Source organism: Elgaria multicarinata, chromosome 20 (assembly GCF_023053635.1).
Source record: "Elgaria multicarinata webbii isolate HBS135686 ecotype San Diego chromosome 20, rElgMul1.1.pri, whole genome shotgun sequence".
In the NCBI taxonomy this organism is placed as follows: domain Eukaryota; kingdom Metazoa; phylum Chordata; class Lepidosauria; order Squamata; family Anguidae; genus Elgaria; species Elgaria multicarinata.
Window position 1 is genome coordinate 879,765 of NC_086190.1, and position 27,740 is coordinate 907,504.

The 27,740-nt window shown below is 56.8% G+C and overlaps 1 protein-coding gene and 1 non-coding gene across 15 annotated transcripts; both read left to right on the plus strand.

Moving 5' to 3' along the window:
- Positions 1–27,740, plus strand: ZBTB40 (zinc finger and BTB domain containing 40). 14 transcript variants are annotated; one of them, XR_010026340.1, is made up of 15 exons: positions 1–54; positions 795–1,556; positions 2,546–2,688; positions 13,142–13,334; positions 14,464–14,600; positions 16,361–16,562; positions 17,552–17,685; positions 18,151–18,319; positions 19,478–19,885; positions 21,702–21,908; positions 22,443–22,607; positions 23,403–23,620; positions 24,283–24,445; positions 25,429–26,704; positions 26,985–27,051. XR_010026340.1 is itself a non-coding variant. In XM_063145135.1 (15 exons), the coding sequence occupies exons 2-15, from the start codon at positions 857–859 to the stop codon at positions 27,102–27,104; spliced, it is 3,126 nt and encodes a 1,041-aa protein (XP_063001205.1). In that variant the 5' UTR covers positions 1–54; positions 795–856; the 3' UTR covers positions 27,105–27,740. The 14 variants fall into 14 exon arrangements, 8 of the variants coding, with proteins under 8 accessions (XP_063001205.1, XP_063001206.1, XP_063001202.1 ...); XM_063145135.1 differs by having other exon boundaries at positions 25,429–25,595; positions 26,985–27,740; XR_010026341.1 differs by lacking the exon at positions 26,985–27,051 and having other exon boundaries at positions 21,702–21,945; positions 25,429–25,510.
- On the plus strand, positions 20,693–20,764 carry TRNAG-CCC (transfer RNA glycine (anticodon CCC)). The gene has a single exon. It is a non-coding gene; the product is annotated as a tRNA-Gly (tRNA).

Below are 27,740 nucleotides of genomic sequence, written 5' to 3' on the forward strand. Positions count from 1 at the left end.
GAGTCAGTCCTTGAGGGAGCAGCTGGGGAAGACCCTGGAAGTTCTTGCACAAAGGTGAATATGTTACCTAGACACGATAGTCTAAAAAAAAAGGAAAATTTTAAGAACATATACTTCAAATTGTTCAATTTATCCAGTTTTTCAGTTTTGGGTACACATATTTTAAAGCCTTGAAGTTTTAAACCTTGAGGATTAGGCAGTTGCTCAGTCTTTGAATGAAGGTTTAGATTCTCAGGTCACTGTAATATTTATGGTTTCATATATCTGAAGAACTTCCTACAGCCGGCATACGAAGAATAACCTTTATTTCAAATGAGTCACGATACATACAAAAACTGCCTCTCCCATATCAGGTGAATGCATTTATACAAATCACTAGAACACTCACTCAAGTCAATTAACCCAATCAGCACACAATCATTACAGTCACCAGACCTCTGTATATTGCATTATACCAAGCTTCTAGTCCTCCGAGATCTCCGGCAGAGGGAGGCCGTTCCCATCCCTTCCACCTGAGGACCCTGTTTAGCTGGAGATGCTTCCAGGGATGGGACCCAGGACCCGTGTGCACACCAAGCCCCTCCCTCCCCACCAGCGGGAGGCAAGAGGCAGCTTTTCCTGACTCTGAGCCTTGTCCCACCCAGCCGTTATCTGGGAACAAGGAAGACTCCTCCTAGGATGGCCCTTCATACCCTTCGCCCTCCTCCTCCTGCATTTCTCTTTGCTTGGCTAGCATGAACACGTTAGGTAGCTGTGTGCCCTCCTGACTTCCTGCTCCCTTGATCTGCCCTTAGCCGGCTGTGGACAGAACAGCGCAGGCCTTGAAGGAGGCCGAGGTGGGCTGTTCTGGACAGTGATGGACCTCCCGAGCTACAGCCTGCATCTGCTTCAGCAGCTCCACACACTTTGCAGAGAACAGCAGTTCTGCGACTGTAGCGTCGTAGTCGGGACGACGCACTTCCGAGCGCACAAGCTTGTGTTGGCAGCAGCCAGCCTGTTGTTCCGGTCTGTGCTGGATGGGACAGACACACTCTCCATTGATGCCTCAGTGGTGACCCCAGAAGACTTTGCCCTCCTGCTAGAAATGATCTATACCGGCAAATTGCCCGCTGGGAAGCACAACTTCACCACAATCATCTCTGCAGCAGACAGTCTGCAGATGTTCGATGTGGCTGTCAGCTGCAAAACTCTCTTGCGGGATTTGCTGGGCTGTTCCGGTCAAAGGCAAGTGCTGAGGGACTCCTTGGTGCAGACCGTTGATGCTCCCAGTCATCGTAGCGCAGTCATTTCTGAGGCATCCCATGATGCAAAATTCCGTGCCGAAGAGGACTCCCCTGCCCTTGCGGACTCCGCTGAACCCTCTGCAGAGCGAGAACAGAGTACGTGCTCCACTTCAGCTACTCAGCAAGATTTAGCTGAGGAGACGCGGCTCCCCGATCGTCCCACCGAGGGTCCTGGTGCTCTCCCGTGTCCCTGTCCAGGCAGACAGAGGAGCGTGCGTGAGGAAGGGGAGAGCCCCACGCTGCCAGAGGGGAAAGGCCTGGTGAGAGGCACAGGTGAGAGGGTGGCGGTGGTGGTGGTGTGGCCTGACCCTGACAAAACGGAGGCTACATTTGCTCCATGTAGTTTCACCAAGCGAATAGCTTATGGCTGGTTCAGGTGTTTGTTACATCCCTTGATGACTGTTGAGTCTGTGCACCGTCTCCGTTGGAAGTCTTTGCGTTTGATGCTCTGCCGAAGTGGCACGTACACATTGATAACTGTTGCACACATCCTAGGATGTCGTGGACTGGGGTGGGCAGCTTTTTCAGGCCTCAGGGGTGCATGTAGTAGTGGTGCCACCGTTGAGGTGCCATCGTTGAAAAGGGCGGTCTCTGTCTTGGAGTTCTCAAAGAACTCAAGTAGGAAATTGCTGATCTTCTACCCTAAATCTGCCACATGTCCCTAAGCTCTGTCTCTGTACCAGAGGACTGGAGGATAGCTGATGTAACACCAGCTTTTTAAAAGGGATCCAGGCGGATCAGGGGAACTACAGGGTGGCTAATGTAATGTCTGTTCCAAGTAAATTAGTTGAAAGTATGATTGAAGACAAAATTAGTAAACCCTGCAGAAAAAGCATCACGGCTGGGTACGCAGTAGCTCCGGCTGAGCGTCTTGGGCCTGGCGCCCCACTTGGGCTTTGCTTGGCTCAGCCCGGCACGCGGCAGGCAGGTCAGTCTGCACTTCCAAGACCCTCTGCTTGCTTCTTTGCTGAAACCGCTCCTCTCCTGCCTTTCCTCAAAAGAGCTGAGGAGGCAAACAGCAGAGCTAGAGTTATACATTAACATTGTAGAACCTCACTTGCAGTTCTGTGCCAAAGCACCGAAGGGTTTGTCGTGGCAGCAGCAGCAATAAAAAGCTGCAAGAAACCAGTTAAAGCCGCTCTGGTGAAACTGCCCTTTGCAGCCACCCAGAAACCCCTTCCTGCGGCAGGGGCTTTGCTGTCGCTCGCTCCCCCGCCCCCAGCCCGTCTCCCTCTGACTCTCTGGACTTCCTCTTTGCCCAGGAAGCTCAGGAGAAGTGATTGCTGCCACTGCTTGGCTCTGGGAAAGCAGGGAAGAGCTCGCGCAGGCCGTGACACACCTGGGGCCCCTCCGAGAGCTCCTAGACACGGCCCAGGCTGGCTTCCTCTCTGGGGCGGAAAAGCAGGTAAGCTGTAGGAAGGGAGGGGAGGGGGCTGCATGGCCGCCCATCTGGGCCGCCCCCTGGCCGTGCGCTCATGGGTCCTCCTAGGCTGCTAAGGTGGGGGGAGGTCATGGAAACAGCGAGGGGGCGCCTCCATCCATCCTTTAGGTGGGCAAGAGAAAGGCTTTAATCCTTTCCGTTTGGGGTCCCAGCCCAGAACAACAGTAGCCCAGGTTTCTGTGGCCGTCGATGGCCCCTGCGCTGGGAGCTGTCCTGGGCAGGGCCTCGCGGGGGCTTTGGATTCCCTCAGCCAGGAGACTGTTCTGCGTTGCATAGAGCGGTGGTCTCTTCCTCCAAGGCATTGCTGAGCTGGTGGTCTAACAGGCTGATCTGCATGAGCCCGTCCAGGGTATAATGGGGTACAGCCTGTCCTGGGCTGGGCTGCGCTCCCCTTGAAGAACGCCCGAGCCTGAACTCTCTCCCTTGGGGAATCTGTATTCTTCCCCAACCTCCTCCACCATTCGTGACCTTGCCTGTAGACTTAAAAAATGTTACGCTTGCTTCATGGTTTCACTGCTGCTCTTTTCAGATTTAACTTATTGGTTTGGTTTTTGTTAGAGTTGCACCCGAGGAAGCCTCCTCAGATGAGGAGGAGGCAAACTTACAAGAAGTAGAGGGTGTTTCCTCCCCCACAGCCGGACCAGAGACCAGTGCACAGTTGGTAGGGAGTCATTCCATGGAAGAGAATGCAGGTCCCGTGGAGGAGCCACGGGCCAGTCAGTTGCTTCCTCTGCCTGTCGCTCCTGAGGCTGAGTCAGAGACGGAGGTGGTTCGACCACCCAGCCCCCGCGAAAGGAGACGAAGGAGAAGGGCAGAACAAATGCAGGTGGTGAGGCGAAGTATGCGCCTGCAGAACAGGCATGGAAAAGACGCTGAACTGTAGGAGGGGGTTGGGTCAAAAGGTGAAGGAATGAGGCACAGCTGGGATCTGGGTGGGGGTCATGCTGGCAGGGTTTGAAAAGGGAGAACCTGACCGCTGGTCTGGTGTAGCAAACACCTTTCGTCCCTCCGGTTGCTACTGTGCCCTACGCCTTACCGTTTGACTGTGACTTTGGTTTCCTGACCTGGACTGGCTTGATTGACTCTGCTTGACGTTTATCCCTGGCATTTTGGACGACTGACTTGGCTCTTGATATCGGACTGGACCTGACCTTCGCTTGCTCTTGGCTCCTTGACACCAGCACCCTCTGTTTGGTTCTTCGACCCGGATCGGTAGGCTTGCACTTCAGAACTTGTCTCTGGCTAGAACTTTACTTTACTTAAAGGACTGTGTTCTTCTTAAAACGCAACAGTTCCCTCCTGCATTCTTGGCCAGAGATTTATGGCTGGGTAATTGGCAATAAAACACTAAAGCAATAAAGCATTCAGCAGAACGCCTTGACTCGTGGCTGGTCACTGAAAGAGTGTTTGCTACCCCAAAAAAAATAATGGAGGGGGCAGTTGCAGATGAAAACCAAGTCTTAAGGCAGCAAATTACCCAGCTGGCTGCAGTGGTGACGGCTTTGCAAACACAGCTATCGCAGATACAGCAACAACCCCCTCCAGCTGTGGCACCTTCTCGTAAGTGTCCTATTGCCACGCCAGAGAAGTTTGATGGCTCACCTGACAAATTTGCAGCCTTTCTGGCACAATGTGAGCTGTACATGCAGCTGCGGCCCCAAGACTTCCCTACAGCTCAAGTTCAGGTGGGGTTTGTGATAAGCTTGCTGACGGATGCTGCAGCTAAATGGGCAACTCCTCTGCTGTTGCAGAAGAGCCCACTACTCCAAGACTATAGGGAGTTTGTGAAGGAATTTCGGGCTGCATATGAGGACCCGCAAAAGGCAGAAACTGCCAATAGGAAAATCCGGCGCCTCCACCAGGGTCGGGATACTGTTGCCACCTATGCCAATGCGTTCAGGTTGCTAGCCCAGGATCTCACCTGGAATGAAGCAGCCTTGATGGACCAATTTCAGGAAGGATTGCATGAGGAAGTCCTGGATGAACTGGCAAGAGTGGATCAGCCTGGGACTTTGAAGGCACTTATCCAGTTGTGTCTGCGCATTGATGGGCGCCTAGAAAGCCGTAGGGTGGCAAAACAATCCCACCCACCCCGAGCAGCCACCCCTGCAGGTCATAGGCAACCAGCAGTCACCCCTGCACCAAGTTCCCAGTTTGGGGAAGAGGAGCCTATGCAGCTGGGTGGAGCCCGACCCCGCCTCTCAATGCAAGAAAAGGAGAGGCGGCGACGGGGAGGCCTGTGCCTCTACTGTGGCCAAGAGGGGCATTTTGCACGAACCTGCCCTGCCAAAGGGCCACGCCCCATGGTGTCGGGAAACCGGCAACCCCAGCCCTAAAGGGAGTCCTAGGACTGGGGCAGGGAGGCGGCCCATCATCGGAGACTCCACCTCGCCACTCCTGTCAGCCACTGGCTCTGCCAGTGACTGTGTTTCAGCTAGACCAATGCCCAGTCCAGACCATGGCCATGGTGGATTCAGGGGCCTCCAGCACATTCATGGACATGGGGTTTGTGCAGCAGCAGGGGTTTCAAGTGTACCCACTTGCCACGCCCCTCAATATTGAGACAATTGATGGGAGGCCTTTGGCGTCAGGTTTGGTGACGCATGAGACCGAGCCCTTGTGGGTGGAGATCCAGGGACACCGGGAGCAGATTCGGTTTCTGGTGGCAGCCATAGCTCATTTTCCGGTGGTCCTTGGAATGACATGGTTGACGTTACATGACCCCCGCATTTCATGGCCCCGGGGGGAAGTCGTCTTTGGATCAGACTACTGCAGTTGTCATTGTTGGCTGGGGACAATGAGTGCCGTTCTCGAAGGACCTCGGGAGGACCCGCTTGAGGGGCTGCCGGCCAAGTACCGGGACTTTGCAGACGTGTTCGATAAAAAGGAGGCAGATCACCTGCCACCCCATCGGCCATACGATTGCACCATTGACTTGCTTCCTGGGACCCAGATACCGGCGGGCCGGATTTACGCCCTGTCTGAACCGGAGTTGGCCGCCCTTCGAGACTTCTTGGAGAAGAACCTGAAACGGGTTCATTCGGCCGTCTACTGCCCCAGCAGCTGCACCTGTCCTCTTCGTGAAGAAGAAGTGTGGTGAACTGAGGCTCTGCAATGACTTTAGAGCTCTTAACCAGATTACCTGCCGGAACCGCTACCCGCTGCCGCTCATCCCAGAACTCCTGGAACGGCTATGTCACGCCACCATCTACACCAAACTAGATCTACGGGGAGCTTATAATTTGGTGCGTGTACGAGCGGGGGATGAGTGGAAGACCTCGTTTCAGACCAGGTATGGCCAATTTGAATATACTGTCATGCCCTTCGGGTTGTGTAATGCGCCCGCAATATTTCAGCACTTTATGAATGGTATATTCCGAGATTATCTAGACCGTTTTGTCATTGTCTACCTTGATGACATTTTGATCTATTCAGTTAGTCCCCGGGCTCACGAATCTCATGTGCGAGCAGTGCTGCAACGATTGCGGGAACACCATCTATACACCAAATTGGAAAAATGTGCTTTTGATTTGGATACGGTGGACTTTCTGGGGCACCGGATATCGCCGAAAGGCGTAGAGATGGACTCTGCAAAGGTGTTGGCCATCGAGTCCTGGCAACCTCCTCGGAATGTAAAGGAGGTCCAGCTTTTTTGGGGGTTTGCCAACTATTACCGCCGTTTCATTCCTGAGTTTGCCCAGGTGGCGGCCCCAATCACGGACTTGCTACGCGGAAAAAGAAAGTTCCAGTGGGGTCCAGAAGCTCAGCAAGCATTTCAATGCCTGAAGGGCCGGTTCACCGCGAAACCCATCTTACAGCACCCGAATCAGCAGACCCCATTTGTGGTAGAGGCAGATGCATCGGATGTGGCTGTTGGGGCAGTTCTGTTGCAGACGGTGGGGGAGGGGGAGACCCTTTTACCTTGTGCATTTCATTCCCGCAAACTGACCCCGGCGGAGCAGAAATACACGATTTGGGAAAAGGAACTGCTTGCCATCAAGGACGCGTTTGAAACCTGGCGTCATCTACTGGAGGGGGCCCGGTACCCTGTAGAAGTGCGGACAGACCACCGGAATCTGGAGCATTTACAAACATCACGGAAACTGAATCAGCGTCAGATCCGGTGGGCTCTTTTTTTCTCACGGTTCCACTTCAAGGTGACATATATCCCCAGCACTCAGAATAGGCAGGCGGATGCTCTCTCTAGGAAACCGGAGCATGCCGGTTCCCGGCAAGAGGATCCCGCTTCAACGGTGTTACGACCTGAAAACTTCCTGGCGGCCCTATTGCCACCTACACTGCTTCCTCAACTGCAACAACAACAGGGACAAGATCAGTTTGCTCAAGCGCGGCTACGGGAAGTGGTCGGGGCAGGGGCAAAGCACTCATTGCCTTTTTCAGTGCGGGATGGCATCCTGATACACCGGAACCAGATGTATATACCCCCAGGACCGCTGCGGGCACAGATCCTGCACCAATGCCATGATAGTAAGCCAGCGGGGCACTTTGGGCTGTACAAAACCCTTCACCTCCTAACCCGGGAGTTTTGGTGGCCGAGGGTGCATGCAGATGTGGAGCGGTATGTACAGTCCTGTGCAACATGCTGCAGGGCAAAGCATCAGACAGGGAGGCCCGCGGGACTGTTGCACCCCTTACCCACACCATCGGGACCCTGGAAGGTCGTGTCCCTTGATTTTATTACGGACTTGCCCTCGTCAGAGGGGCATACCACCATTCTGGTGGTGGTGGACCTGTTCTCCAAAATGGCCCATTTTATCCCATGCACGGGCACCCCGACAGCCAAGGCCGCAGCAGAATTGTTTATTCGGCGCATATTCTGTTTGCATGGTTTGCCGGAAGGAATAGTGTCGGATAGAGGGTCTCAATTAGGGGTGTGCACGGACCCCCCGCTCCGCTTCACTTGCAGATCCGCCATTTTCCGGATCGGGCTGCTCCGCCCCGCCCCCGCTCCGCCCACTTCCGCTCCGCTCCGCCCGGAGCTCCGGATCCGGATCCGGAGCTCCGTTTCCCCCCCCCCCCATAGGCTTGCATTGAAAGCTAAAAAATTATACAACTTTTTTTCTGTTCAAGTTAGAAACCTCATGTTTGGCACCATGACACCTCATGGGGATATACACACGCATGCCAAGTTTCAAAGCAATCCCATCATCCCCTGATTTTTGGCGAATTTTTGAAAATCGGGCACCCCACACACACCATCCCTGCGAGGTGGGCAGGGGAGGAGGGAGGGAAGGCAGGCAGGCATGCAGCTGGCATTTCTGGGGGCATAAGGAAGTGAGCCAAGGATAAGCCAGTAATGCATATAAAATGGAATAAATCAATCAATAAACAAAGGAGGGGTGGAATTAAAAGCAGCAGTGTTGCTCAATAAACAACAAGAAGAACTTTTTTTAAAAGGCTATATCTGTCTTTTACCAGCAATAGGGGGACGTGCCCGGGGGAGGGGGAAGTACCTGCCAGTTCAAGACACTGACAGCCACAGCTCCGAGAAGAAGTAAAACGCTCACTTTGACTCAGAACAGGCATTGCTCCACCACTGAAAAGTGACCATTCACTTCAACTCATGATAGGCATTGCTCCACCGTTTTACTCTCTTTGGAAGGCTCTAATGGCCTTCCAGTGCAGGAGAGAGTGGGGGCACGTCCACGATGAGATGCCCTAGGGGAGCTCATCCCCTTGCACCACATCTATTCAGTTGTTCCCCAAGGTTAGGGTGGGGAGCAGTGCTGTGTTTCTATCTCTTATTCTTGGCTTAGTATATGATTTCAGGTTGTGTTTGTGCATTTGGTGGGGCTACTGTGTTAAAAAACACAGGGAAAAGCCCGTTCAGATGAAGAAAGAGAAGTTTCCCAGAATCCCAAGTTACCTGTTTTGCCTATGCCCTCCTCCAACTTTGGGATCATCATGACCGGGAGCTGACTCTGCCCCTCAGCCCTTTGAAAAAGGTATTTTTCCCGCCGATTTTTTAAAAACTTCTAGCCCGCGACCCGTACGATGCAGAAAGTTGAGAGTGGTCTCAAAATGACCCCCATCCACGACTCTCTGTGCACAAGAATTTTCAGAACAATAGCTTAACCCCCCCCCCCAGTTATCCCCGATTCTTTCCCTCAATGCAATCCTATGGGCGAAAAGCCGAAACGCAGTTTGAGCCGCGCGGTTGACCCGATTTTCAAAAAAAAATAGCACGCGACACGGACAACGCAGAGAGGTGAGAGTGGTCTCAAAATGACCCCCATCCACGACTCTCTGAGCACAAGAATTTCCAGAACGATAGCTTCAAAAACAACGTAGTTATGCGCGATTATTTGCCGCAATGCAATCCTATGGCGAAATGTTTTCAAGATGGCGACCGGAGCACTCCGCCTGAACTCGGAGCTCCGAAAAATGGTCGCTTCTCTTCGCCTTGCTTCTAGGGGGTCCACGGTCCGCTCCTACTCCGCCTCTGGGTAAGGCGGAGCAGGCCAATCCGCTACTGCTTCTACGCTCCTAATCGGAGCGGAGCACATCCCTAGTCTCAATTCACGTCCCGTTTCTGGCAGAGCCTGTTTAGTCTACTGGAGGTGAAGTTACACCTCTCCTCGGCTTTCCACCCACAGTCAGATGGGCAAATGGAGCACACTAATGCCACCTTGGAGCAATATCTGCGCTGTTATGTGAATTTTCAGCAGGACGATTGGGCGGGGCTTCTACCACTTGTGGAGTTTGCATACAATAATTCGCCCCACGCATCCACACTGCAGACACCATTTTTTGCAAATTATGGGTATCACCCCTCATTCTTTCCCTCATCAGTGGCCGCCTCCACAGTACCAGCAGCTGATAACTTCATACAGGAGCTGCAAGCTGTCCATGCCGTATTGCGGGAACAGTTGGATCGGGCAAAGCAGGCTTATAAGCAAGGGGCGGACAGTAGGCGGCACGAAGGGCCGGTATTGAAAGTAGGGGATCAAGCATGGCTCTCCACCCGGCACCTCCCAGTATCACAACCCAGCCGGAAGTTGGCACCCCGGTTTATTGGTCCATACCGGATCATTGCCCAGATCAATCCACTGGCATTTCGCCTGCAACTTCCACAATCAATGCGCATCCATCCTGTGTTTCATCGTGCATTGTTGGCACCGGTGGTACCAGGACACCCACTTCGAATCCAACCAAGGCCACCACCTCCGGTGATGGTGGAAGGGGTAGAGGAATTCGAGGTGGAAGGGATCCTGGATGCTAGACGTCGCAGGGGATGTCTGCAGGACCTAGTGGACTGGAAAGGGTATGGGCCAGAGGAGCGGTCCTGGGAAAATGCTACTCAGGTTCATGCCACAGACTTAGTCTGCCAGTTTCACCGCCGGTACCCAAGGAAACCGAAGCCCCATGGTTTTTGGGGGGAGGACCTTGAGGGGGGGAATAGTGTTAGAGTTGCACCCGAGGAAGCCTCCTCAGATGAGGAGGAGGCAAACTTACAAGAAGTAGAGGGTGTTTCCTCCCCCACAGCCGGACCAGAGACCAGTGCACAGTTGGTAGGGAGTCATTCCATGGAAGAGAATGCAGGTCCCGTGGAGGAGCCACGGGCCAGTCAGTTGCTTCCTCTGCCTGTCGCTCCTGAGGCTGAGTCAGAGACGGAGGTGGTTCGACCACCCAGCCCCCGCGAAAGGAGATGAAGGAGAAGGGCAGAACAAATGCAGGTGGTGAGGCGAAGTATGCGCCTGCAGAACAGGCAGGGAAAAGACGCTGAACTGTAGGAGGGGGTTGGGTCAAAAGGTGAAGGAATGAGGCACAGCTGGGATCTGGGTGGGGGTCATGCTGGCAGGGTTTGAAAAGGGAGAACCTGACCGCTGGTCTGGTGTAGCAAACACCTTTCGTCCCTCCGGTTGCTACTGTGCCCTACGCCTTACCGTTTGACTGCGACTTTGGTTTCCTGACCTGGACTGGCTTGATTGACTCTGCTTGACGTTTATCCCTGGCATTTTGGACGACTGACTTGGCTCTTGATATCGGACTGGACCTGACCTTCGCTTGCTCTTGGCTCCTTGACACCAGCACCCTCTGTTTGGTTCTTCGACCCGGATCGGTAGGCTTGCACTTCAGAACTTGTCTCTGGCTAGAACTTTACTTAAAGGACTGTGTTCTTCTTAAAACGCAACAGTTCCCTCCTGCATTCTTGGCCAGAGATTTATGGCTGGGTAATTGGCAATAAAACACTAAAGCAATAAAGCATTCAGCAGAATGCCTTGACTCGTGGCTGGTCACTGAAAGTTTTATATTCTTATTGTTGTATTTTATTGATTCTTTGAAAGCCACTGTGCAGAGGTTTGCGCCCTAAAATATGGGACATAACTCTAATAAATGTAAATCATGGTGTAGATCCATACCTGACCAGCTTCTCCCAGCCTGGCGTGCGCCTGGGCTCCCAGGAGTGCCTTTGCAGAGCTGCCCTGGTGGCTCCGATTGGTGGCCTCTATGCTTGACAACTCTGGCCGAGGAAAGGACTGGCTCCGGAAAGGATGCGCTTTTATTTTATTTTATTTATTACATTTTTATACCGCCCAATAGCCGAAGCTCTCTGGGCGGTTCACAAAAATTAAAACCATAATAAAACAACCAACAGGTTAAAAGCACAAATACAAAATACAGCATGAAAAGCACATTTTAGGCCGTGCAAAGCAGGGCTGCCCGTTGTGTTGTCCGGGGCCTGCGTTCCGGGGCGGGGGCTCTTGATGGGGCGGGGGCATAAAAACAACAATATCCATTTAAAATAACTATTCTGGGGTCAGTTAAAAACTCAGCATATGTTGTTAACTGCTTGGGAGAAGAGAAAAGTCTTGACCTGGCGCCGAAAACATAACAATGTTGGCGTCAGGCGAGCCTCGTCGGAAAGATCGTGCCATAATTGGGGGGCCACCACCGAAAAAGCCCTCTCCCTTGTTGCCATCCTCCGAGCTTCCCTCGGAGGAGGACCTTAGATGTTGAGCGCAGTGTAGGGGTAGGTTCATGTCGGGAGAGGCGTTCCGTCAGGTATTGTGGTCCCAAGCCGTGTAAGGCTTAATAGGTTAAAACCAGCACCTTGAATCGGGCTCGGAAACGTACAGGCAGCCCATGCAAGTGGGCCAGAATCAGTGTTATATGTTCGAAACCTTCTGGTTCCGGTTATCAATCCGGTTATCAAATGATCAATTATCATTTCACACAAGCTGCAGCTTCCGAACCATTTTCAAAGGCAGCCCTACGTAGAGTGCGTTGCAGTAATCTAATTTGGAGGTTACCCGAGCATAGACAACTGAAGCCAGGTTATCCCTGTCCAGATAGGGGTGAAGCTGGACCACCAACCGAAGCTGGTAGAAGGCCCTCCAAGGCCACCTGAACCCCAAGGGACAGAGATGGTTCTAGGAGAACCCCAAAGCTATGGACCTGCTCCTTCAGGGGGAGTCAGAGCAATCTCTTAGTGCTCCATGTTTTTGATATTAAATTGAGTATTACATGCCTAATCTGTAAATATTGAAAAGCTGAGATTTGCTTTTGTTCTGTTTCCCAAAGAATATCTCTGTAACTTTTAATTTTAAAGAAATTTCTAAACTCTGTTACATATTTCTCACAAAAAAACCATATTACTTAGTGCAATTTAATCTTCAGTTTGTTCATTATAATGAATAGCAGTAAGAAATGTATTGTTTCCAGATTTTATATAAATTGCTAATACAAGGCTTTTGCCCTTATCACTTCTATATCTTTGAATGTGTTTGTTATACTAGATGTAAAATTATGTTGTTCAATCTTTGTTCTTTTATCTGGTATAAAGCCTGATTTTCACATAGGTACCATGTTTTACCGTTTTAACATAGAAGCAATGCAATACCATTTAATGAAGGGCAGTGCTAAAATCCCTGAATTTGTAGGTTGATATAACACTTGAGCATTCATTCTAGCCCTCTTGCCTACCCAAATAAAATCTGACATTTATTTTTGCCATTTATTAAGTTGTATCCCATTCATCTGCAATGGAATTGTATGTTTTACATTGTGAGCTAGCCTTCAGAACACTGAAAGGCTGCTAAGGGATGTATTAAATAAAATTAATATAAAAGCTCTCAGAAGCTTGGCTGGGGGGGGATCTGCTAGGCCTTCAAGACCCTCCGTGGCTTCTTGCCCCTCTCGTAGGCCAGAAAAGTAGACATATAAGTGAAGTTCATTCAGGCTGAAGAATGGGATGTTGCCTTGATGCAGAACACATGGACAAATCCACAAACAGAAAGACGAAAACACGCTTTTCAGAGTATCCAAATGGGCTCTAATTTCCTTGCCTTCTCTTGGGACCATAAGGGGGCAGGAAGTCTTTGATGATGTGACATATTTGTGGCCAAGGGTCCTGGAAGTCCTGTGTACATGAAACCTTGCCTTGTCCTTGTAGGCGATACTGGAGTGCTGTGAGAGCGACTCACCCAGGGAGGCCATGGAGAACGTGCTCAAGAAGGCGTTGGAGGAGAAGGCCCTGAGCACCGACAGTGTGCTTCAGCTTCTGGGGGCCCTGAAAGTGCCATTCCCCAGCCTGGGTCTCCTGCTGGACAATTCAGTGGCTGCCGCAGCTGGCTCCAATGGCACAGGTACTGCTGGGTGGAAATCAGGTGTTTCGGCAAGCAGTGGCCTTTCAGTCCTGTTTGCGTGAGGGTTGCAGTAGGCATTTCCAAAGCGCCGTCAACGAGGGGGTTACTCCGTGGAAGGGGTCTCCGTGTAGATTGCCATGTAAACAGGTCGTGTGAAGGGCCTTTCCGTGTCCCAGGCCTCTGTGACTCTGGCCACCTTCTGCCCCTGTCAGGCTTCGCCAAGCTGGGTGGCGAAAGGGCAAGGGACGTCTCAGGCCGAGGCTGGGGGAAAGCTGAGGCCTCTTCCTGGGGAGAGAGCACCCCCTTTCCTGCCTGGCACTGTCTGTAGCATCATCAGCCACGGGGCCAATCCCAGCCACCCACTCAGCCCTATTTGCAGCTATTGGCCCACCCCCAAACAAACCATCTGCAATCAGCATGCCAAGGAGGACTCCCCTTTCCACATCCACTCCTGCCTTAGCGTGAGGCTGTCATCTCTCAGCATCATCGATTGATTGAGGGCGTCTGGCAGGGGTCTTTTTCTGGTCTTACCTCGAGGCGCCGGGCACTTTTCACACGCACCACTGAACTTCAGCCCTTCCCTGAGGGTGGGGCATCCCAAGAAACCGGCAGAGGCAGGTTGAGCAGCAGCCTAGCAAGGGACGGTGGAGTGGGGCATTGCTCCAGCCGCAAGGGGGCAGAGGCCACTGTAGCCACGCTTCCCCAGGCCTTCACCCCATTGGGTGAAAGGACGCCCTCTTCCTAAAGGGTACGTTCAGGAGACAGATGGGCTGCTAAAGGAAGGGTCGTTTCATCTCACAACTTCACCAACCGTTGAAATCGTTAAGGGAGAGCCATTGGCTGAAACTCTGACTAAATCCCAGCCAGCTCTCCTCCAGCCAGAGGGCCTGGAGTTGCTCACCCCGAAGGTCACCCTGACGCAACCAGCCTCTGCAGCCCGCGTGACCCTCTTCCTCCGCTCCTGGCCCGCCGCCTCATTCCTTGGCTCAGAAATGGGGGGACCCCAAGAGACCTGCCTCACCAGGAGAAGGAGGCCCCTCGGGCAAAGGGTGTCCTTTAAATGTCTGCCATCAAAGCTTTACTATGTAGCCATGACCTTGTGCTGCTAAAGCTCTTCGTTATCTCGTAGCCAGGTGGGATCTGGAAGCCTGTGGGGAAAGCCTTTTGAGGCGCCACCAAGACCACCTGGCCAAACACGTTTCGGACGCCCAGCTGTGGCAGCAGATGCTCTTGTCAGCGCAGCACCTCGCGCCTGGGACCCGGCAGGTGAGCAGGCCCGGTGGCGGCCACGTGCCAGCCGCCTGCCCCGGTTGCCTCTCAAGAGTAAGGCTGGGGACGTTGCCGGTCTGTGCAGAAAGCAGGGCATGGGTTGGCCGGCCAGCCAGTAGGCCCAGCACCAAACCGCCTGCCCAGTCAGGAAGGTGTGCGGGGTGGGTGGGTGAAGAAACCCTAACCCTCAGCACACCTGCTTCTCTTCCCTCCGTATCCCCAGTGCTCCCTTTTAGGGTGAGGGTTTCTTCTGTCCTTGTCCTCAAGGTTGCAAAAGACGTGTAAAAACATGAGAAATTTTGAAGCCATGATGGGGTGGAGGGAGATATTCCTCTGCACTTTGGGGGGGATTAAACTTTGAGGAAAACTGAAAAATAGGCTGCACCTTTTGCAGAACTAAGGACACTTGTTTAGAAACATAACATGTATTACATGCAACTTGGTTTGCTCACAAACTTAACATATTTGGTGTATTAAATTTAAAAGTGTAGCTTATTACAACAATAAGTGTGAATTTGCTAACCGAGTTTACTTTTAAATTAGTATAATTTTGTTACAAATGGAGCAAGAAGCTGCTGAATGCCAAGACACCTGGCATCTTAGTTTTTGCCAGTTTACGAGAAGCAGGCAGAAAGTTGACAACAGAAAATGCCCCGTTCAGAGAACGCGCAAAAGCCACACTGCTTAAGCCCAAAATGGTTAATGGAATGCCTAAAGGTCAACGCATTCCATTAACCATTTTGTGGTTAAGCAACATGGTTTCACGTGTTGTCTGAACGGGGCCAATAGCGAAATAAAGAAGAAGGTTATTCTGCATTCTGGACTTGGTCTCCTCCACAGTATACTTCCAAGCCCGATTAAAGGTGCAGGTTTTTAACTTAAAAGGCCTTGTATTGCTCGTGACCACAATACCTGCCGTAACGCCTCTCCTGTCATGAACTTATGCTCGACATCCAAGGTCCTCCTCCGGGTGCCTACTCCCAGGGAAGCTCAGAGGGTGGCAACAAGGCAGAGGGCCTTTTCTGTGGTGGCCCCCCAATTATGGAACGATCTCCCCTACGAGGCCGGCTTGGTGCCAACATTGTTATCTTTTCGGCGCCAGGTCAACACTTTAATCTTCTCCCAGGCATTTAACAGCATATGCTGAGTTTTAACTGACTCCAGAACTAGCTTTGGCCTGGCTGAGCGTTTAAAAGAAATTGTTCTAAATGTTAGCTGTTTTTATGGTTTTAAATTTTGTATATTGATTTTTAATGTTCAGTCTTTTAAGCTTTGTAAACTGTCCAGAGAGCTTCAGCTTAGGGGGCTGTATATAAATGTAATAAACAATAATAAATAATAATAATAATAGGCACAGAAAGCTCTCGTTTTGGGGAGCAGGGCGGGGAGGCATAAGCAGCAACTGATTTTGCTCCATGGAAGTGTCTCTAGTCAGGCTCATTTTCTGAGCTGCCCCCTGCAGCAGCTTCTGTTTCTTACAGGTTTTATTCATCATTCAAAAAGGAAATATTGCAAAATCTATTCTCCCCCCCCAAAAAAAAAAAAAACAATGCTTGGAAAATATGTGGGGGAAATGTCTTTCTTTCCAGGCCTTCAAATTTCTAGTAAAACAGCCTGAAACCACCGGCAGGAGAGCAAGGGTCCGCCCCAGGGCGCAGGGGTCCAGGGTGGTGGTGGTGGGGGGGCCTTCTCCCGGAGGAGCCCCTGCGAAGTCCAGGAGCAGCTGCCTTAACACCGGGTCTGTTTCTCTCCGGAAGGCGATGGAGCGGATCGTGGCTGGCGCTGTGCAGCCTAGGCTTGCCTTCGGCGCGTTGGCCTCAGCAGCCCTGGAGGAGCAGGCCCTCCCCACTGCAGCCCTGTGGCAGGTCTTGCTGGCGGGCCAAACGGCAGAGCCCCCACTCAGGCACGTCCTGGCGGAGATCCAGAAGGAGCCCGGGGCGGCGCTTCTTTTCCAAGCGGGTGAGCACCGTGCTGCTGGCGGATGGGAGGGGAGCCACGGCCGTGCAGGGCCAGGGCTGCCTGGCGCCCTCTCGCCCTGGTGCCACCGGTCATTCGGTGACAGCAAGGCCCAAGTACTTGGGCCCCGATTCTGGCCCAGCTCGGGGTCCTGCATGACTTCTGCTGGAAGGCTGGGTGTCCTTGGAACCTTTCCTGTCCTGCAACCGTTGGTCAGCCCCTGATCCCTTCAAGGGGGTGCTGGAGCTTTTTCTGGCTTTCGGGTGGGGGCCTGAGCGCAGAGCCGTGGGCCTAAGCACCTGTGCGAAGGGCGTCACTGGCCTTTCCCTGCCGCGCCCTTTACCTGCATGTGAGGAGACCTTTGGCTGCACTGTTCTCAAGCCTGCCCCCTCCTGGCAGCCTCAAGGCCTCCTCTGTTCCCAGCGGAGCTCCAGTGCTCAGTCCTGCTGCCTGCAAGGCCCGGATGGGCGGACAGAACTTGGGCCACAGGCGGCTGGGTTGGCCTGAATGCAACAACGCCTTCACTGCTGCGGGGCGATAAAAACCCCTCTGCTGCCGCCACTGCCCCCTGCGCCCCCTTGAGGAGAGTGGGGGGGTACCATGGATGCTTCCGTGCAGCAGCGGTTCAGGTGCCGCCTCTCCTCCCGGTGGGGCTGCTGACACAGGGAGGCGAATGCCCTTCCTGTCCAGTGAAGCCCCGGGGGCCGGCTTGTGGCCCGGAGGGCGCCCTGCCCCCACTCCCCTCGTGGATCGCTACCCACACCAAAGCCGGCGTCCCCGCAGGGCAGCTTCCCCTTGCTTGCTCTGCTTGCCGGTCTTCCAGTGTAGGGTTGAAGCCAGGGGATCCGGGCCCATCAGTATCCCGGGGGCCCTGTGACGACAAATCCTTAGCAGAGCAGGAGGCGCAGTGACTCCTGGACTGTTGGGAGTGGGCGGGGGGCAGGGCTCTGCAGGGACTCTCACTGGGAGTGTGATTTCCTTCCCCTCCGTAGTCGGCTCAAGCGAGGGCATCGCCACAGAGATCCTGCTGAGGCGTCGGACGCTGATCTCCGAGGCCCTCCAGCAGGGAGCTGATCTGGAGCGCTTGCCGCCGGGAGAGGCGGACCTGGCCGCGGCCGTTCAGGAGGTACCGTGCGCTTTGCTGTCCCTGGAGGCCTGTGCGGTCCGGGTGTGCCATGCCAGTCGGAGGCCCCTGCGGGCGAAGGCGGGCGCCCCTCGGCCCAGTGGGGGAACTCCTGCCCAGGGTCTGCTTTGCCCCTTGGGAAGGCAGCCGGCGGCAACAGGGGCAGGCAAGCTGGCCGTGGGTCTTCAGCAGGCGCACCCTCAGCATGGGGCAGTCACTGCCCCACATGCCTGGCACCGGCACTGCTTGCTTGGCTTTGAAAAGGCTGAGGCCCTTTCATGGGGGAGGATCGCTCTCCCCATCCGTGTGCGTGCTGAGTCCCAGGTGCTGAGCTGGGGGAGGGGGCTGGGCCTGATGCTGGCTGGGGCCTGGGACTGCGCTGCGGGGAGGGGGGGTTCCCACGCACCTTGTGCTGTGGAGACTGAGCCAGGGAGGTGCCTCTCCTGAGCCCCCACCTGTCTTTTCCAGCTGCTGAGCACTCACTTGCCAGAGGAGACCCCTGGGAGCTCCTGGGAGGCCGCTCTGAGCAGTGCCCTGGACACGCCTCTGCCTGCCGTCCAGATCTTCCAGCTCCTCTGTGGCATTCAGGAGTCCTTCCCAGGCCTGAGGACCGTGATGCAGGAACTCCAGCTGGCTGGTGAGAAGCACTAGTAACCCCGCACCCCGCCACACAGCAGGGAGGAAGCCTCGGGCAATGCTGGCCTGTGGGTCAGAAGCAGATCTGCGTGCCTGGGCTGGAGAAGGGCACAGAGCCTGGGGATCCTTCTCAGGGCCATGTGAAGGCGTGGGTCAGTTCAGGCAGGGACCCCCAAGGGCCAGCCCAGCGCAAGAGCCCACTGTTGTCTGCCTCAGCCTGCCAGGAGCTCCTTCCTGCTCTTTTGGAGAGCAGGGAGCCCAAATGAGCTCTGTCACACAAAGCCAGGAGACGTGGACCACAAAGCCATCTGGCCTTTTGCACTAGCTGCAGTTGAGGGAAGGGGCAAGGAGCTGAAGCCCGCGCCCCCGACCACTCTGCATTTTGGGCCCTCGTGATAGGGCTGCCTTCATTCTCTGCAGCCCTGAGAGCTGGAGAGGTTCTCTTCAAGAAGATCAGGGCATAGGAAGAGCCCCGCTGCCTCCTCTGATACTGGGGCGGGCGACTTGTAGCCACAGATGGCTGTCTCCTCCAGGAATTTGATTGGGGGTTGATGGGTGTTAAGAGCCCTGATGCTGGATCAGACCCAGGGTCCATCTAGTCCAGTGCTCTGTTCACCCAGGAGCCCAACAGGTCACAGGTGCAACAGCACCCTCCCACCCATGTTCCCCAGCAACTGGTGCACACAGGCTGACTGCCTCGGATACTGGAGGTGGTACAGAGCCATCGGGGCTAGTAGCCCTTAGTATTCGCCGCTGCCTTCTCCTCCTCCTCCTCCAGGAACTCACCCAGCCCCCCTTTAAAAGCCATCCCAATGGGTGGCCGTCACCACATCCTTTGGTAGCCAATTCCATAGATTAACTCGGCGCTGTCCTTTTCTCCGTCCCGAATCGCCCACCAACCATCTTCCTGGGATGGGTTCTAATATTATGGGAGAAGGAGAACAATGTCTCCCCGTCCCCGTTCCCCACACCAGGCACCCGTCTGTAGACCTTTGTCGTGTCTCCCCCTCGCTCGCCTTTCACTAAGCTCAGCAATCCCGGCTCGTCCCCATAGGGGAGATGCTGCAGCCCTGTGCTCATGCTCGTTGCTCTTTTCTTGACAAGATGCGCTCGGACTCGGTGGGCCTCAACATGGCTCCTCCTTTTCCTTGGTGTCCAGGGCTCTTGACGGAAGGGGAGGGAGCCCAGGCCGGCATCTGGAAATGGAAGGTGAACAGCCTGTGTCAGGTGGAGACGGTGGGCAAAGCCGGGCGGAAGGCAGGCCGCAGCCGGGAGGCCCCCGTGGGGGCTGCTCCCAGGAGGAGCTTGGCCTGCCAGGCCTGCCGGAAGAGCTTCCGCTACTCCTGCCGCCTGAAGGTGCACGAGAAGCGCTGCCGCGTGGCCAATCGGACGCTGGCGCAGTGCGCGGAGTGTGGCGAGACGCGGAGCTCCAAGGCGGCGCTGGAGAGGCACCAGTGGGAGGCCCGCCACCAGCCAGCCTCCACCGCTGCCGGCCGCCGGAAGCCGAAGAAGCGGCGCCTCCCCGTGCCCTGCGACATCTGTGGCCGTGAGTTTGCACACACCTCAGGTAGGCTCAGCCGTGCAGCCTCTGCCCTCGCTGGCTCCTCGTTCGCCTTCCGCTTTCCACATCGCCACAAGATCTGAGACGGCAGCCGGCGGTGGGAGCCCTGCGCTTCCGTTGCCACCTGGAACGCTTCTCTCTGTGCCAATGCCTGCCGGGGCGGAGGGGCCGGGCCTTTCCTAAAATGCGGCCAGGAGGCACCTTGGCAGCCCATCCCAAAGCAAGGCCCTCGACCTCCTCCTCCCCCCCCCCCCCCCGCTGTGCTGGCCCCGTGTTGGCCAAGAGCTCCTGCGGAAGAGCTCCGGGTTGCCCGTGGGCGTGGCCAGAAGCAGGTCCGGCTGGCGCCCTTCTCACCGGCAGCTCGCTTCCTAGGCCCAGCGAGGTTTTTTCCTTTATAATACGGTGGAGCATAATCCAGCGTGCCTGGAATGACGCTGCCGCCCAGGAACACTTCTAGCCTGTGCTGAGTGGTTTTGCTGCATATCTGGGCCAGCTGGCTCCAGCTGCATAATTAGGAAACGCAGTCATTAGATGCCGCCCAGCAAATTCTGGATTAAAATGCTGCGATGGCGTTTCCAGACGCAGCCTTACGCAGAGAGACGAGAAGCGTCCCTTTCCCCCGAGCCTCTCCAGATGAGCCAGGGAGTGTCGGGGTGCTGGTAGTGGGAGGTGAACATCTATCCATCCTGTAATCTGTTCAGAGGAGGTGGCACAGCGGAGGGCGGCACCGGCGGCGTTAAAGGAACCCTAGAAATGGGAAAGTGGCCAGGTAAGGGAGACGGGGGAGCAGTCGCTCAGGTCGTGAATGTGGCAGGGGCCGTGGCTCAGGGGTAGAGCATCTGCTTCCCATGCAGAGGGTCCCGGGTTCGATGCCCGGCAGCCTCTGCAGGTGGGTCAGGAGTCACTCCTGCCTGAGACCCTGGGGAGCCTTCGCTGCTGCCAGTCCGTGTCGACAGTCCTGGGCTAGATGGATCCAGGGCCTGGCTCAGTAAGGAGGCAGCTGCCCAGGTCCCTAAATAGAAGGGTTTTGTTTGGAGAGAAACAGACACATGGACAGTGTGTCCTTGGAGAAAACACATGCCCCTAAAACATTTCAGGAGATTCAGGGGTGTTATAAGTATGTTTTTGCGATTGTTGATCTTATTAAGCAGTCTGGATTTTAACATTGTTGTTCGGAGGTAGTTAATTTGGAAATAGAAGCCCTTAGAATTGTCCTTAGGAAAAGAACTTCTCTTAAAATGCCAGGAAAACAATCTAGACCTGTTTATGGAAAGGTATAAAAAAGCATCTCGGGGCACAGGGAACAGGAGCTCTCCTCACCCCCCCACCCCCCACCCCCCGGAGTGGAAGACGGGCCGGTGGCTGGGTGGGTTCCTTGCTCTGCTGGAGCCTCCCCTTGGAAGGACCCTGCGTGTGTCCGGTGTGGGAATGCTGGGTTCTGAGCATTGTTCTGCCGATACTTTTGTAGCAAAGGCAAGGAAGACGAGGGGGTGTTTTCTGGCAAAGGCTCTGTGTCTCTGCCCGCCTCCCTCTCGGGGCTGACCTCCTTCTGCCCTGCCCTGATATCTTGTTCTTGGAGGCTTTTGAATACGTTCAGGTAAAGAGAGCTGACCAAAGCTCAGCTGCATCCGGACGGACGGCGTCCTTTGGCAGGAGCTGGTAGGGAGGCCCTTGAGCTGAGCTCCAGCAGCTGGCTTCACGAGGCTGGGGGGCTCACGCTGTCCCTGTGGGGTGGGGGCTTCTTGGCCGTCGGTGCGGAGCGCTTTCCTTGTGCTGCTGCTGCTGCAGGGACGCGCCCCCTCTCTGCTCTCCCCCCGCCCAGGGATGCAGTACCACAAGCTGACGGAGCACTTTGACAAGAAGCCCTTCACCTGCGAGGAGTGCGGTGCCAAGTTTGCTGCTAACTCCACCCTGAAGAATCACCGGCGCCTCCACACTGGCGACCAGCCCTTTGCCTGCCAGCACTGCCGGATGGCCTTCTCACAGGCGTCCGCCCTCGCCTACCACACCAAGAGGAAGCACGCCCAGGGTGAGCCCTGCGGGTGGGCGAGGAGGGCCTGCAAGAGGTGAGGGAGTGGCCAGGGGGTGGGCTAGCTGAGCGGTCTCCGGCTTCCTCGGTTGCATGGGTGCTTTGCCTGGGTGTGATCCTGGGTGGCAGGGAGGGGAAAGGAAAGGAAAGGGCCCCTGTGGCCTGGGCAGCCAGTGCAGCACCGCCCCCCCAGCCTGTAAGGACAGCCGTGAGCCCTCTGGCGCTTGTGAGCATGCCAGTCCCAGCCACCCCCACCCACGGCTCTCCCTGGGTTTGGTTTGGTGGCTTTGCTTTGTTGAGGAGAGAGGCAGAGTTTATCAAGGCTTTGAAAGCCCCCCCCCCCACCCTGACTGCCCCTAGCCCTCCCCCTCCCCCCCTGGCTTCCTGGATCGGCCCCAGTTCCGTCCTGCCCCTGTGAGCTCAGGCGATGCTTCCAGCCTGCCCTGCCTCTGACACCTGCCCTCAGTGGCCCGATCCCGTGCTTCCGTGGCTTGCTCCGTGACCTCGAGGGTGGGGTGGGGTCTCTCCCTGCAGGGAAGATGTACGCTTGCCAGTACTGTGCGGCTGTCTTCGCCCAGTCCATCGAGCTCTCCCGCCACGTGCGCACCCACACGGGCGACAAGCCCTACGTCTGCAGGGAGTGCGGGAAGGGCTTCCGGCAAGCCAACGGCCTCTCCATCCACCTGCGCACCTCCCACAGTGAGTGCCCTGCGGAGGGGCGGTGGGGCGGGAAAGGGTTAGGCTGCTACCACGGATAGCAGCAGCAGCAGCAGCAGCAACGCTCCCTCTCCAGCCTCGAAGGCGTTGCCATGTGCTTCTCATGGGCTTGGAGGCTTCTCCTTCTCGGTCATGACGGCTAGAAGTGGGTTCTTTGAAAGCTGAGGTACACAGGGCTGCCACTCGTGTCCTCGTCCCTGATCAGTCCTGAGTAGCTACTTGTGATGTAACTCTGGAGAAAGAGGCTGGGTCGGACGCTCGGAGTCCAAGAGCCCCCACCAGGCCTTTGCCAGGAGCAGACAGACCCCAGATGGCTTGGCTTGGAGGAGGAGGAGGAGGAGGAGGCCCTGCCAGGAGCTGCAGCCACGCGGCTGCTGACGGCCAGTTTTCGGCAGCATCTCAGCCTCAGAGCACGAGCCCCCTCCCCCCCTCCGGGGACACAGTCAGCCGCCCTGGGTCAAGCACACGGAAGCACCGCTGACGCGCTTCGTTCGGCCCGTGTTGCTGTGGCCAGGGATTGCAGAAGCGAGTGGGAGGTTGAGGGCGGGAGGGCCTGGCTGGCTGGCTGCCCGTGGCCGAGGGGCGATGTCCGGCGGGCCCCCCCCTCTCCAGCTTAGCCTCTTCACTGCTCGCTGCAGCAGCATGGGCCAGGAGGCCGCTCTGGGCGCCGCTGGTCAGCAGCTCCCCCGTTGGTCCTTCAGCTGCCTCTGCCCGTGGCGCCAGCCCCCCCCCCTTGCTCCTCACGGCTTCTCTTCCCTCCCTTCACGGGGGCTGCAGACCTCGACGACCCCTACGACTGCAAGCAGTGCCAGATGAGCTTCCCCACCCTGCAGGAGCGCCAGCGGCACGTCTACGCGGCCCACGCCAAGGAGCCCCCCCACCCCTGCCCCACCTGCGGGAAGGCCTTCAGCGCCCCCTCCCTGCTGGAGCGCCACCTGGTCACCCATGTGGGGGGGAAGCCCTTCCGCTGCCAGGTCTGCGACAAGGCCTACCAGGTACACTGCGCTGGCAGCCCAGCCGCTCTGCCCCCAGGGCCCCCCACCCTCCCTCCCTTTCGTGGCTCAGGCCAGTTGGGGGACACGCAACAGGACTCTGGTGCCTCACAGGACCTGAGCGCTGAATTCTGAATTGGCAGAAATTGTGCCTGATCGAAAATATTGCTCTCCTTTGGCGTGGGCTCCAGAGTGGTGGTGGTGGTGGTAATATGTTTCACAAGGCCATTCACAGTAGAAACCAGCTGAACGTCACTCCAGAACAACCCGGTAAAAGCACAGAGGGCTCGGGGTGTGCATGTGTTTGTTCCGAATGCAGAGAGAGCCGCTCAGATTCCACTGTTTGAAGCCAGAAGCCTTATAGGTCGGTTTGTAAGCCCACGTGGAGCGTGGCCCTCCCGGGGCTTGGGCCAAAGACCCGGCTCCTCTGAGGAGCAGGCCCTACTCTGGGCATCACTGTCAAGAGACGGGGCAGGGGCTGGCATTGCCCCTGTCCCTTAGCTTCCTCTGCAAGCCAAGAGAGAAATGGGAGCAGTCCCACCGTTGCGCACTAGAGACCTCGGGACAAGTCCCCAAGTCGGGGGCACTCAGGCCTGCAATCTGCCCCCCCCCCCAGTCTGAAAACACACTCGCCCAGTTAACGAGTGCACCTTTGCTCTCCGCAGCAGCTGTCGGGGCTGTGGTACCACAACCGGACCCACCACCCGGACGTCTTTGCGAAGCAGAACCACCGCTCCTCCAAGTTCTCCTCGCTGCAGTGCGGCTCCTGTGACAAGACGTTTCCCAGCGCTGCAGCTCACAGGAGGCACTTCAAGGAAGAGCATGCCGGTGAGTGGGGCAGGCAGGCAGGCAGGCAGGCAACTAGCTGTCTGCCACGAGGGAAGCCAGGTGAGGGGGCGGCCCCTGCTCCGGGGCCCCGCCAGCACCTGCCTCTTCGGCTGCGGGAGGGCGGGCCGCTTCCACCTCCAGCCCAGCCGGGGCTCTCCGCGTCATCTGGAGTGATCAGGCTGAGGCCCAGCGGGTTCAGCTGCCTGGCAAACTCATATGCAGGGCGTGAAGGCCGGGGTGCCTGGAGGCTCCATCCCACTGAACAGCTGTTGCGGGACCTCCGTGAATCCTCCAGGCTTGAAGGAGGGGGTCACCCTCCTCCCCCCCTTCAATCCACCGCCAGAGAAGGGCCGGATGACAGGGGGTCTGTAGGGTGGAGGTGCTCCTTGCCAGGTCCCAGCCCAAGAGGGAGGCCGTGGGGGCCAAGAGGGCAGCCCCTGCTGTGGGGAACCCTTTTGCTGGGACCTTGTCATTCGCACGGGGGGAGGGTGGCAGGCACATGGGGGGATGTCTGTGGTGTGCAGCACAAGACACACACCCTCATTCTCTTCCAGTCACCCCCACCCCCACCCCCCCCCGGTTTCTTCCAGTCACACACACCCCCTTTGCGGGGTCACAGCATTGGCTTCATTGTGAGGTTGGGCTGGGCTGGAAGAGGAGGCCACTCACAAAAGGCTCTGCAGACACAGCCGAGGAAGAGCAGGCACCTGGCTTGTCACCTGGCCCGCAGCGCTCTGCTGGGGCAGCCAACTTCCAGGCCCCTCTTTCCCTTCCGGGGGTGGGTCTGGCTTCTCATGGCTTCTCCCCCTGCAGATCTGAAATTCCATGAGTGTGGGAAATGCCAGGGCCTCTTCCCCACTCTTGCCTTGCTGCAGGCCCACGTGAAACACCAGCATGGAGGTGAGAGAGCACCCCCTCCCTCGCTCCCCCCGCCTTCTCACGGCTCTGCTTTCTCTCTCCCCCCACCCCCCACCACACTGCAGGGTCCCAGCTGCTGCCCTGCCCACACTGCTCGGCCTCCTTCCACCTGCAGGGGGTGATGCAGCGCCACCTGGCCACCCAGCACCCTGGGCTGGAGGAGCCCTGCAGTGCTGAGCACCCCATTGTGGGACCCGCAGAGGCTGGCCTGCCCACGGCCCACGTCATGCAGGTCAGTGGCGCTCGGACGCAACCTGCCCCCTCCCGATCCCCACGCAGCCATTTTCCCTCCGTGCCTCTGCTGTGTGTCCCGGTCTTCCAGGGGCTCCGGCTGGGCCGCCTTGATCCCCTCAAAGATGGTGGCGGCGGCAGTGGCAGCCGCTCCAGGTGCAGGAAGGGGAAGGGAGCCGGAGCGTGACGGGAGAGGCAGGAGGGCTGCGTCTTCTCCATGGCTCCCGAGAAGAGGCTTTGGCTTTCCCCCCTGCTATTTTACAGCCTGAATCGCCGCACCGACTTGTGGGGTGCTAGGATGGAAGCCGCTCCCCAGGGCCCGTGTCTGCAGCAAGTGGGAGGGTAGCCCTTCTGAGGAGAGTCCCAAGCGCCTGCTCGTGGCGCTGCCTCTGGCCAGAGGACCAGGCCTTTTTCCTGTCTGCATCTCCCTCGCTTGGCCTTGGGTCTTTTCCCTCCCCGCCTCCGTTTGCTCCTGGCTAGCTGGGCAAGTGAGGCTGCGTGGCTGGACTCCCACAAGGGTGGGGGAGGAAATGCTCTTCGTTGGCATGTCTTCAGGCAGCCTGGCCTCCTCCTCCTCCTCCCTTCCCGTTCTCAAGGCCTCCGCTGCCTCGTTTTGCCTCCTCACACCTGTCTGGGCGAAAGTGCACATCTCAAGGCTCCCTCGGTGGAGAGAGCGGCTGCCTGAGCCTGAGATGGGGTCAAAGGGGCTCTCCGTCCCCCCCCCCCCACCTCAAGACCCATCTTCCCATGGAGAACTCTCCCCCCCCCGGAGGGCTTCCTTACTGTGCCCCCCCTCTTTGTGCCAAAGGGGCCACCGGCTCACAATTGCAGGAACAGGGAGCCCAAGCAAGAGGTGTGTTGTGGGCCACCAGAGACATTTCTTCCCCCTCCAAAGCAGGATACGGGTAGAACTTTCAGCGGTGCCCCCCTTCTGGCCCAGGGCTCATGGGACTCGGGTCTCTGGCTCCATCAGTCGGACCGAAGCGTCTCTCAGCCTGGCGTGTTTCTGCTTCCATCACGAGACGTGGAAAGGCAGCTTCTGTTCACTGAGCGAAGGGCCGGGGGACAAACCCCAGTGGCAGATCCTCTGCTTCCCAGGCGTACGCAACCGTAGGTTCCTGGCTGTTCACCGGCAGAACAGGAGGCAATGGCTCCTGACCGCTGCCGTGTCCTCCAAGCACTTGGCCCCCCGGAGTACACCAAGGCTCCTGGCCCCCACGTAGTGCGTTGGGCATGAGCCCTCCCTGACCTGTCCTTTCCCCTGGTGGGCCAAATGGAGCCATGTGTCAAGAGAGCCAGGCTGGGGCGGGACAGCTGCCCCTGGGGAGCGGGGTGGGGGGTTGAGCTGGAGCCCAGCCCAGCCCTTGACGGCCGCCTCTCTCCCTGCCAGGCGATTCAGATGCCCAGGCAAGAAGCCGTCGCCCCGGCAACACTGGAGCTTCCCGGCTCCCAGGTGTCCTTGGCGCTGCCGGATTCCCAGGGCGCCATCAAGGTGGAGCAGAGCCGGTGACAACAGCAACCATCGAAGACGAGGTGGACGAGGACATCGCTGCCTGGTGAAGAAGCCGTGAAGCCAGGCAGGGAGTGTGGGCCGGGCTGGGCTCCTGAAAGGCTGCCCTCACGACTGCAGACGAGCTGGGAGTGTGGTGGGCTCTGCCACTGGTGGGGGGGGGGGCACAGGGTTGCCATGTGTGTGGCGTCTCCAGTGCCTCCGTCCACACTGCCTGCACAGAACGAGTGTGCAGGGGAGGAGCAGAGCGTGGAGGCGGTGGTGGTGCCCGGAGTCAACTGGGCCTCCCAGGAACTCAGCAGCCTCTCTGCTGCCTGTGCCAGCCACTGCCAGCGCCCCGCCGTGGGCCCTACTGAGTCTGGCTCCGGACCCCTGCCCCAGCCCACCTGCTGGCTGCTGTTTTGAAGAAGAGCCCAGGCAGGAGTCCCCGGCGTGGCGCTGAGCAGCTGTGTGTGCCTCCAGAGGGCGTCCCCCTTTCGGCGAGCTCCTGCGGGACTTGGACTCCAGGTTCAGGAGCGGCAGGCAGGGCCTTGGACTGGGCCTAGTGAGGTCTGAAGCGCTCCGGGAGAGGCCTCGGCTGCCCCTTCCTGAGGCGGTTTATTCAATAAAACAAGCAGGAAGTGGCTGAATGAAGAA